Source organism: Dictyostelium purpureum, assembly GCF_000190715.1.
Source record: "Dictyostelium purpureum unplaced genomic scaffold DICPUscaffold_57, whole genome shotgun sequence".
Classification (NCBI taxonomy): Eukaryota; Evosea; class Eumycetozoa; order Dictyosteliales; family Dictyosteliaceae; genus Dictyostelium; species Dictyostelium purpureum.
This window is the reverse complement of record NW_003519394.1, coordinates 4,334-16,734: the sequence shown is the minus strand read 5'-3', so window position 1 is coordinate 16,734 and position 12,401 is coordinate 4,334. Positions and strand designations below refer to the sequence as shown.

Here is a 12,401-nt window from a genome sequence, read left to right as displayed (position 1 = left end):
AGCAAAAGTGAAAAATCTAAAAGAAAAAAGAAAAAAAAATAAATATTTACATTCTATTTAAATTTAGATTTTAATAAACACTTTATAATAAACAGATTAGTTTTATTACACAAGAAAAAAATTACAATTTAAATTGTAATTTTTGTATTTATTTGAATTTTTTTTTTTTCAATTTTTAAATTTCATTACTGAAACAAATTATTACAATCATAATAAAATAAAATGTTTTCTTTAATAGATTTAATTTTCTATTTTATTGCAGTCTTTGTTATTTTATACTGCGAACTTTCAACCAATAATAATGATCAAATGGACCAACAAACTCAACAACAAACCCAACAACAAACCCAACAACAAACCCAACAACAACAACAACAACAACAAACCCAACACCCACAACACCACAACACCCACAACACCACAACACCCACAAAACCCACAACACACCCCAACAACCCATTATAGTTTATTTGAGGATATAGATATAATCCAACAACAACAACCACATCAACATCAACATCAACAACAACATCAATTTCAATTTCATTATCAACATCATCAACTACAACTACAATATTTTTACTTTTGTGATTTTATTTATTTTTTTTAAAGAATGAAATACATCATTATAATTGAGTTGTTATTTAGAAAAAATAAAAATAAAAAAAAAAAAAAATATAATTGTATACAATTTAATTTATTAAAAATAATTATAATTAATTCATCCCATTTTATAAATATAATTTGACTTATTATTATTAATTAATTAATTTATAATAACTTAAATTTATTTAATATTTTACTATATTAACATTATAATCATTTAAATTCATATGATTTTGACCTAAATTTGTTTTTTTTTTTTATTTTTATTTATTAAATTTTTTTTATAGTAATTGCTTGATTAGTTATACATTTTTTTTTTTTATTTATTTTTATTTAAAGAAGACCTGTTGTTTTTTTTAATAATTAATTACAATAATGATCTATTGAAGAAATTAAAAAAATAAATTTGGTTTTGTTTAAAACACTGTTTTTAAAAATTAAAAATTAAAAACACTGTTCTTAAAAATTAAAAATTAAAATTTTAATTTTTTAATTTTTTTTTTAATTTTTAATTGATTTTCATAGCTTATTTCAAAACTAATATATTAATTATCTTTTATTTTTTTTTAATAAATTATAATTTTTTAATTTTATTTTTTTTTTTAATAAATTTTTTTTTTTCTCTTCACTCACACTCATTGCATTTTATATATACACAAATCAACATTTATTTATTTTATTCCTCTTCACACATCCTATACACACATCTTTATATATATTATATATTCATATTTTATATATTTACATTTGGTAATTATTTTTTTATTTTTTTTTTTATAAAATATTAAATAATCTTATTTTTTTTTTTTGTAAATAAATCTAATTTTTTTATTTGTATATTTTTTCTTAAAAAAAAAAAAAAAAAAAAAAAAGTTAAAATGGGAGAACCACAAGCTTTTCCAAATTCACAATCAACACCCTACCCAAGTAACTTTGCCCCCGCATACCGTTATAAATCAAATCCCCCACCCCAACCAAAACCAGGACCAATACTAAAACCAATTCCAATTTCACCAAAAATTCCAAACTCCCCATACCCATACAATTTTGTTCCATCATACAGATATCAAAAAGTTTCAACATCTACACCATTATCAACAACAACCAAATCAGAAACCAGTTCATCTTCAAGTTTTAACTTATCTGGTAATCCAACAGATAAAAAAGAATCAACAACAAATATATTTGGCGGAAAAACCTCACCTTGTTTGGAAACAACCCTATTAACCACCACTACACCATCATCATTTGGGGCACCATCAATCACAAATACATCAGAACCAGGACCAGAATCATCACCAAAACCAGATCCATTTGGCGCACCAAAAGCCACTACACCAGGACCAGAACTATCAGAACCATCACCAGAACCATCACCATTTGACGCACCAAAAATCACAACACCATCACCAGGACCAAAATCATCACCAGAACTAGGACCAGAACCATCACCATTTGGCGCACCATCTGTAAATTTAGTTGGTAATTCTACAAGTATCAGTTTTTCAACAACCTCATCCTCAAATTTATTATCCAATCTTTTTACAGCACCACTCTCGAGAACATTCACAGCAGTATCATCACCATTTGGTGCTACAACAACCTCGATTGCCTCATCATTCAATATCCCAACAAATTCCTCAAGTTTGGCAACATCCCCATCAGCAACTGCATCAATATTTAATGCACCATCAAAAGCCGCTTCTACACCAAGATCGACACTATTCTCAATACCATTGACCGGTACAAAGCTCCACATCACCATTTGGAGCACCAAAAACCACCACTACATCATCACCAGGACCATCACCATCACCATTTGGTGCACCAAAAACCACCACTACACCATCACCAGGACCATCACCATCACCATTTGGCGCACCAAAAACCACAACAACACCATCACCAGGACCAGAACCATCACCATTTGGCGCACCATCTGTAAATTTAGTTGGTAATTTGACAAGTACCAGTTTTTCAACAACCTCATCTTCAAATTTATTATCCAATCCTTTTACAGCACCAATCTCGGGAACATTCACAGCATTTTCATCACCATTCGGTGATCCAACAACAACCTCGATTGCCTCATCATTTAAAATCCCAACAAATTCCTCAAGCTTGGAAACATCCCCATCAGCAACTGCATCAATATTTAATGCACCATCAAAAGCCGCTTCTACACCAAGATCGACACTGTTCTCAATACCATTGACCGGAACAAGCTCCCCATCACCATTTGGTGCACCATCAACTTCAACTACACCATCACCATTTGGCACACCATCGACAACTACAAAATCACCAATTGGCGCACCATCAACCTCAACTACACCAGAACCAGGACCAGAATCATCATCATTTAGCGCACCATCCACTTCGTCTACACCAACATTGGCTCAAATGAAAGATCAAATCGAGGAAAACCTTCAAACTAGATTCCAACAAGAAAAGTTAATTTTTAAATTAAATGAACAAAATAAAGAATTAGTAGATCAGATAGAAATATTAAAAGAACAATTGGCTCAATCTAATAACGAAGATCAAATTAATCAGCTAAATCTCGAAAACAATCAATTAAAAGATCAAATAGAATCATTAAAACAACAAGATAGAGATAAAGAAGAACTATTAAATCAAATTGAAAAAGTATTAAATCAAGATAATAAAGAAATAATAGATCAAATAGACTCTCTTAATAATAATGATCAAAATGAACAATACGACAATGCTAAATATGAAAATGACATCGATCTACTAAAAGAAGAACTGGAATCATTGAAGCAACAACAAGAAAAAGAAAAGAAAGACATTCATCAAGAATTTACATCCCAAATTGAAAACAATCGTCTAAAAGAAGATTTAGGATTATCATTTGGCGCACCATCGACACAACCATCACAATCTCCACAATCAAAAAATAAATTTGTAGGTGGATCAAATTTATTTTATAGACCATCACCTTATCTTGTTCAATCAACACCACAGCAGGAACTACCAACACCAATAATAACACCAATTTCAAAAGCTCCATTATCAAGTTCAATTACAATTACAAATGCAACTCCAGCCTCAACTCAAACTCCGATTGCTACCCCACAACCAACACAACAATCAAACGCACGCATTGCCTCATCCACTTATCCAAAATTATTGCACCAGAATCCAGATACCATTTTACAGGTGCACCATCTAAAGGGGGAAATTTTGGAAAACCAACAATTAAAATATTCAATGAAAAACTTGGAGCATGGGTAGATTGTCCCCCAAAACCACCAATAACCCTTCTTTCTTTTTTAGGCAATTTTATTTTTTTACATCTTTTAGAATTATGGAAAAAAATTAAAAATTATGTCTAAAAAAAGAAAATTAAAAAAAGAAAAAAAAAATATAAAAAAAAAAAAAAAAAAAAAATAATACAACTAAAAAACACTTTTAAGATCAGCAAATTCTAGAATTCCTTAAAGGATCAAATATTTAGAATCGATTGGTGTCAAATTAAATATAATATATTATCATCAGAATCAAATCAAAACAACAATCGGAACAGGTAATATTGGTTCAATAAAAGTCAATTTCACACAAAATATACAATCACATGGAGTGGTAACATATATCCATATTATACCACAAAAAAAGAATGTTCATCTAAATAACATGAACATGGAATATGCGATAAAACAATGGGTACATGCAAATGTAATTCAGAATACACAGGTTTCGATTGTTCATCACCAATTAATAACAATAATAATAATAATAATCAAGCAGAAACAGAAACAGAAACCAATAACAATGGAACAGTTATAATTAAAAATCAATTTATAGGATATTCAATATCGATTCAATTATAGAATTAGACTTTAACAATCAACAAATAGCAATATTCAATTTATCAAACAACTAGATATTTGCAAATAAGCAAGAATCAGTCACCACATTCATCAAATAAGAATTAAAGAAGACAATACAAATGCGATAATAAAATTAATAATAGAAAAAGTAAACGATAAAGATAAAGGTTTCACATTTGCAGGTAATCAATTCACAGTTTCAAAAGGAGGATCCAAATTATCATTATCAATTTCAAACTGGTTATTCAAAATTAATACATTCCAAGTACAAATGACATCAGACATACAGATTGACTCATCAAACAACAACAATAAATGTAATAGAGATGATAATGAGGCAACTATCGAATCATCATCAAATAATAACTATTTATTGAATAATATAAACTATTTAAAGTTATTAAAAACAAAAGAATACTTAATGCAAGATTCCAACAATATGGAGAAATCAATAATCCATCATCTTATAATATGGCAATCGAAATACTCAAATCAAATAATTTTAAAATTACACCCTTTTATAACCCATCTCAAAACCTCAAGTAATACTCAACAACAGCATAGTTCAGAGGAGAGAAACCAAAATAAAAAAAGATTTGATGTTTGGTCATTTATGTTCCTTATCTCATTATTAAAGTTATTATCCACATTTAATTTTAAGCTCATTAGACTTATTCATTCAAAACAGTAGCAATCAAAAACTAACTTTACAGATGATCAAATCGTGAAGTTAATCCAAGCAAATGTTATAATAGTAGTGATGAAGTGGATCTTTATAAATTAAATAATTCGACTTTAAAGAAATTATGTTTAGGTTTAGGTGTTTCAAGATCAAGTAGTAATAGGAGAATGGTTATGTCAATAATATAGATCCATTATCTCGTTCAATCAACCCCAATTTAAACTCATTATTATCAGAAGCAATTCAAAAAGATACTCAAAATCATATTCATTGGTTAAACTCAAAAACTTGCATCAAGATTTTAATTTACCAGCTCCTGCTCAATTAACTTTGTTTTTTTATTCATCCACAAGTCCTGTATTTTAACTACTCATTGTCTTTTTCAGGCTCAATCATATATGCTCTACATTCTCATATTCATAAAATTGATAAAATATATTAAATAAAGATATTACAAACAAAACATATTCTTATATTTTTTTTTTTTTTTTTTTTTTTTTTAAATTTATATAATTTTTTTTTTTTAATTTATATTTCAATAATTTATATTTTTTTATTTTTTAATTGATCAAAATAACACACCTGATACATAAATTAACAAAAATAATTTTCTACAAAACTATAAAAATCATGAAACAAAAATAATATATTTACAAAAAAAGCTTTTAAAAAAAAGTTGTTTTAATAAATTTTTTATAAATAAAAATAATAATAACAGTCTCGCCAGTTTCCGAATCACATACAAATTGATGTTACCGTGCCCAACTTGTATGAAGTTTTACCACACTCATTCAAGTATAAAAAACATACCGAAATAAAACAAAAACACAATAAAAATACTGATGACTTAATATATCATTAAGAATCTTCACTTTTTTTTAAAAAAAAAAAAAAATTTTAATAAAATTTGTTTATATTTTTTTAAAAGTAAATTATTTATAAATTTAATTATATAATCATTTAATAAATAAATTTATAAAAATTGATTGGTTTAGCTATGCTTTAATACTCTTTGTCAGTGAATCTAATTGGTGGTTTTTTCCCTGCATGATCCAATAATTGTTTGTACTTTATTAGTTGTTTTTTGGTGATGTAATTTTGACTATTTGATTTTGGCTATTCTGTTGACTATCTTCATTGTGTGGTGTCGCTAGCTGGATCTTGGTGCCGAAGTTTCTTATATTCTGTTAATTTTTAACCTCTTTTTCCCATGCTGCACAGATTAAATTAAATCTCTTGAGTACTCTTTCAATATGTTAAGTCGTAGTTCTTCTTCTAAGATCCAGAGACAAAAATAAACAATGTTGTGATGAAATCCCTATCTTGAGAGGTTACAGTTAGAGCTTCACTAGAGTTACAGGAATTATATTGTAAAAGATTGGGTGATCTTCTATCTGGAAAACATATAAACAACCAAAACAAACAAACAAATAATAAATAATAAAATACCTTATAATGAGACTTTTTGGGTTAAAACTATCGTTATTGATAATATTGATAATATTAATAATATTGATATAATGATCTTTATTTATGAATTTTTATGCCTTTTTTTTGGCGAATTATTTTTGAAAAAATATTAAAAAAATTAAAAAAAATTAAAATAAAAATTTCGGTTAAAAGAAATTTTTATGAAACACGTTGCAAGAAGCCATCGTATTACTTTTTATGGGAAAAGCTTTATAGGCTATAAAAACCCAATTATATATATATATTATATATTAATTATTATATAATTAATATGTGAGTGTCTAACACCTTCCCCTCCTTTCTTTAAGGCGATTAATGTTTAGGAAGTGGCTTTATTACTCTACCAGATCTTGTGGTTGATTTAGTAATTTTTATGTTGACATCAGAGTTATCATCAGTATCTATATCTTTATTTTTACTTTTAGATGATTTTTTATTTTTTATTGTTTTTAAAGATGCTTTTGATTTTTTTGGAGTATTGGAAGGTTTCGAAGAAGAATTTGAGCTCATAGCTTCTTTGTTTTCTTCATCTCTTCCCTTTTTAGAGTTCAAATTATTATTTGGATCTTTCCAATACTCTCTTAATACATCTTCACAATTGGTAAGGTCTATCTCTTTATTCCATGTTGGTGAAGGATAGCCTTTCCATTTTACCAAGTAAAGTTTATTTCTTTTATCATGGTTTAATATTTTTTCAACCTCGTATTCCTCTTCACCGTCTTCCATTTCTTCTGGATCAGGCATAGAAATTTCGTCTCTCAACCAGTCTTCGTCTTCATATAGTTTGACTAATTGATCCATATTGAAAACATTGTTTCTTTTTGGATAACCGGTATCAAGAGTAACATTGTTACCATTAATTTCTATGATTTTGAATGGACCACAATTTTTAGATTCTAATTTGTGTGAGATTAAATCGATAGAATCACTTGTTTTGAAATATTTTCTTTTTACAAGTACTTTTTCTCCTACGACAAATATTAAACCTCCACGTTTTTTATTATAATACTTTTGCGACGCAACTTGAGCATCTAGAATGTTATCACGTACAATTTTCTTTATATTACTCATTGGGATACGATTCTTTGTCAAAGTATTAAAATGATTGACAGGTGTTGGTGGATTAAATCCATAAACTACTTGGAATGGAGACATCTTTGTAGATTTATTCGATGCTGAGTTGAGCGCAAATTCAACTAATGGAATCAGTCCAGCCCAACTTTCGCCATATTGCTCTGCAATTTTACGAAGCATACGAATTATTTCTCTATTCATTCTTTCAGTTTGACCGTCACCTTGTGCTCTATAAGCAACTGTCATTTTTAATTTAGAATCCATTGTTTTTGCCCACAATGTCCATATTTCCGAAAGGAATCTTGGGTCTCTATCAGACACAATAGTTCTAGGATAACCGTGTAATCTAAATACATGATTCAATAAAAGGTCAGCTGTTTGTTCTGCAGTGATTGTTTTTGAACAAGGTACTATGTGTACCATTTTAGATAATCTACAAACTATAACACATACTTGATCAACTTCAACAATAAATCCAGAAAAGGTATATGGTGTTTTTGGTAAAGATAAGAAATCTATAGAAATATCTCTCCAAACTTCGAATGGGATTTCCAAACTTTGAAGTAAACCGTTATCTTTTCTGTTAATATTTAACTGGCATATTGCACAAGATTTAATGTATCTTTTAATTATAGTAAACATTTGTTTAAAATAATAATCATTTCTGATGTTATTATATGTGATATCTACTGCATGATGTCCGCTATATTTAGAATCATGATATTCATTCAAGATAGTATCAATGGTATCTTTTTCTGTAATGATTAACTTTTTGTTTCCATCTTCTACAAGATAACATATTCCATTGATTTCTTGGATACACATGTTTGGGTTGTTTTTCATTTCTTTGAGCCATTCTGAAGAATCTTGTTCTTCTTTAATTTTATTTAAGAATGGTTCATCCCATTGGAAATTATCGTATTTCCTTGAGAGAAAGTCGGCAATACCATTTTGTTTACCGCTTATATGTTTTAATTCATATTCAAACTCTTTAATGTATTTCATGTAGCCATCCTGTCTTTTTGTGAATGGTTTATCATTAGACTTGTTAATGATATATGTTAAGTTCTGATGATCTGAGTATATGGTTACTTTTTTACCAAGTAATAGGTATTGGAATTTCTTTAATGAATCTATGATTGCTAAGAATTCTCTATCTCCTATACTGTATCTCTTTTGTGTATCAGAAAACTTTCTACTATGAAACCAAATTGGCTTGAAAGAATTACCTTGTATTTGATATAAAACTCCTGAAAGTGCTCTATCGCTTGCATCACAATATAAGTGGTAGCTTCCATTATTCAAATTGTTCATATCAGATACAATTAGTAATGTTGAGGATTCTTTGAGTTTTTCAATATCTACAGGTTTGTTATCTTGCTCAATAGGTAGTGCTATGATGTTATCACCATTGAATTCGTTTTTTAAATTTATGAATTCTTTAATTGCATCTTCAGATAATTTTGTATTACCTTTACCTTTGGCTTCTGCTGATAAATGTATCGTCTTTTCAGCATATTTTTCAATAACTCTTCTAAAGAAACCAAATAAACCCAACGCGGCTTCAGCTTCTTTAGAATTTCTTGGATTTGGTAACTCAGAGATTGTTCTGACTTTTGCAGCTCTTGGAGATATACCATCTTTACCTATTTGGAATCCTAAGAAATCTATTTGAGTTTTGAATATTTCACTCTTTTCTTTAGAGATGTAAATTAAATATTTTCGGCAATATAATAGTACTCTTATTACTTCAATTATATGCTTTTTATAATTTGGTTTTGTATGAACCATTAAATCATCAAAATATTGTAGTAGACTTTTGATTTTACCAAAAATCTCAATCATCATTCTTGCAAATGTAGACGGAGAGTTTACAAGTCCTTGAGGCATCCTTTTATAATGAAACTTACCAATGTGAGTAGTGAATGCAGTGTAATGTTTGTGTTCTGGGTTCATTGCTATTTGATAGAATCCCATCAACATATCAAACTTTGAAAAGATTTTTGAATCCTTACACTGTCCTAACAAACTATCAGCAGGTGCAAATGGATGATCATCTCTAACTGTAACTTTATTCAATTGACGATAGTCGTGCACAACCCGCCATGAATCTCTCTTTTTAAGAAGCATAATTGGTGAAGAATAGTTTGATTTGGATTTTTCGATTATACCGAGTTCCATAAATTTAACTACCATTTCTTCAACAGCTTTCTTTTGATCATCAGAGGAATAGTAAATCAACTTTTTAGTTGGTTCTATATTATGACCTGGTTTAATTTCAATACTATGTATTGTATTACTTCTACGTGAAGCATTTAACATCTCAGTCATCTCTGGTAATTTTTCTACAACTACGTCGTTGAATGTTTCAAATATGTAATCACGAATAACTTGAATTTCATCTTCAGTTGGTTCTTGTTTTGAAATGATGTCACAGATTGTTGATGGTAAATTTTCAACAATTTCAGTGATTTGTTCGATTATATCGTCGTCATCATTAAACTTTGGATTCTCAACCTTTTTACAATTTGCAACATTTATATAACAGTTGAATTGTGATGATTTTTCATAATTTATTCTATGATTCCTACAATCAATTTTAATTATTTTTTTCTCTTGATCAATTATTGAATTTTCAAAGAGAATATCATTTCCTATTAATATATCGATTATATCGAGATCTGTGATAATGAAATTATAATTTCTATCATCAATTCTTATATTTATAGTTTGTGATATTGTTTCTTCTACATTTAGTAAAGGAAATTTAATTTTAGTTTTTAAATTTTGTATATTATCTTTCATGTTGCTAGTTAAATGTTTTCTATTAATTAAACTAACGCTGCTTCCAGTATCTATGATTACTTTAGAAGGTGATTTACAAAATTTAGGATTAATAATTAACCTTGGTTTATTCATATTATCTTTATCTTCAATCATCACTCCATTTAAAGTTGGTAGTAATATATACTTTGAAGAATTGATATTTGTATTTTTAATCATTTTGATTACAGGTTTTGATGTATTTAACCAAACCTCAAATATTTGTTCATCCTCATCATTTTCAGTTTTTATATCATTAAAATCAAATTTATTATCATTTAATTGATTGAAAATATTTTTCAAAGGATTAATATCCAAGTTATTTGTTCTTGGTAATATTATTTTAATTGGATTAATAAATGAAATATTTTCATTTAAATCTATAGAAGGATTTACTTTATTTTCAATCTCATCAATTTTTAAATTATATTTATTTTTTAAATATTTTTTAATTTTATTAATGTTTTTATTAACTTCAGAATTATCTTTATCTCTTAAGTTAAATCTTTCACTTTGTGAAACATAAAAATCATTTAAAGTATTCAAAGATATATTATCATTAGAATAATCGTAATCTTCAATATATGAAGTATAAGGGTAATGTGAAAAATTAATTTTATTTTTATTTAAATTATTTAATAAGATTTTATCAGCGGATAAATCTGGGTTTGATAGTCAGCCTTTAAACTTTTTTGAACTCTCCGAGGAAATAGAAACTTTATTATTGTTTACCCCATTGCTACACTTGTTAGTATAGTGTTTTTGACCACACATAAGGCAAACTTTGTTTTTATTTCTAAAGACCAAAATTCCGTCTAGAACTTCGTTAAGCACAATAGAGCCACCGTTCTTTTTGGAATAGTCCTCACGAATTCTATTAGCTTCAGCTTGCTTATCAGCCTTTTTGAATTCACCTTTATGGTTCGAAGATGGCTTACCACCTTTGTTAGATGAACCACGACCATGTTGATCAGATGATTTCCTTTTAAAACGATTTTCGTTGTTTTGGAAAATTTCTAAGGTCTTGTTTTTAAGTTCAGCAATCGTATTGCTCTGATCGTTTGCCCTGATGAATTCGTTAGTGAAAGCGTCTGGGACGATTGAACTAAGGATAACCTTGCCAATGAGTTTGTTATTCTCTTTGAAGAAGTTAACCTTTTCTTCGGGAGTCCTACCAAATGCGATTGTTGGACATACACGATCGATGAATGACATAGCCGCAGTGACGTTGTTGACACATTCTTGTAAACTGTCACAGTTCTTGTTTTTGACAGCGGCACAGTATTCCTCCACTTTGGATAAAGCGCTTGAGCTGACCGGTATAACAGTTGCTGGTGGTTTGAATTTTTCATCAAGAATTTGAATCAAATCCTCACCCTCGATTTGGTAGTTTAGCTGCTCTGACTGGTTATAGGTATGTAACAGATTGTTATATGTGTCTGGGTTGACACAATGGTTACGCATGATGGAGAAAAGGCTCTTAGGGATATTCGACTCATCACAAATATTATTAAATAATGATTTGAAATGGGTCAGAGAAGTAGCGTTCTTAAGAGCTTCAACATTCTTTGCGGACATATTAACTTTAGAGTCGCTCGAGATATTCTGCATGGCAGAAGTTTCGGATAACTTAGCTATCTGCTCTTCCAGTAGTCTGTTTTTCTCGAGGGCGTCAAGTAATTTCTTTTGACTATCTCGGAGCTCTATTAGTTCTGCATTTTCAGCGGATACCGAATCGTTAACATTGTTTTCTGTGTTACCATTTGAACTAAAAACCTCCTCAATTAAAGCAGCGGTTAATAAACCCGTGGTTTTCTTGCCTCTTGATTTTGTATTGTTCTTAGGAGAGCTAATAGTATCTTTTGATACGACTTCTTTATTAGGAGTATTAA

At 28.6% G+C, this 12,401-nt stretch overlaps 4 protein-coding genes across 4 annotated transcripts; all 4 read left to right on the top strand.

The window, feature by feature from the left end:
- Positions 1-222: 222 nt before the first annotated feature.
- Positions 223-465, top strand: DICPUDRAFT_149835 (uncharacterized protein; the record flags this gene model as incomplete). Its single annotated transcript, XM_003285886.1, has 1 exon — positions 223-465. One exon carries the CDS (start codon positions 223-225, stop codon positions 463-465), a length of 243 nt encoding a protein of 80 aa, XP_003285934.1.
- Positions 466-1,484: 1,019 nt separating this feature from the next.
- Positions 1,485-3,952, top strand: DICPUDRAFT_149834 (uncharacterized protein; the record flags this gene model as incomplete). The annotated part of the gene is made up of 3 exons (XM_003285885.1): positions 1,485-2,250; positions 2,378-3,860; positions 3,934-3,952. 3 exons carry the CDS (start codon positions 1,485-1,487, stop codon positions 3,950-3,952), a joined length of 2,268 nt encoding a protein of 755 aa, XP_003285933.1.
- Positions 3,953-4,289: 337 nt separating this feature from the next.
- On the top strand, positions 4,290-4,460 carry DICPUDRAFT_149833 (uncharacterized protein; the record flags this gene model as incomplete). Its single annotated transcript, XM_003285884.1, has 1 exon — positions 4,290-4,460. The coding sequence occupies one exon, from the start codon at positions 4,290-4,292 to the stop codon at positions 4,458-4,460; it is 171 nt and encodes a 56-aa protein (XP_003285932.1).
- A 271-nt stretch (positions 4,461-4,731) lies between these two features.
- On the top strand, positions 4,732-5,151 carry DICPUDRAFT_76831 (uncharacterized protein; the record flags this gene model as incomplete). Its single annotated transcript, XM_003285883.1, has 1 exon — positions 4,732-5,151. One exon carries the CDS (start codon positions 4,732-4,734, stop codon positions 5,149-5,151), a length of 420 nt encoding a protein of 139 aa, XP_003285931.1.
- Between the last annotated feature and the right edge of the window lie 7,250 nt (positions 5,152-12,401).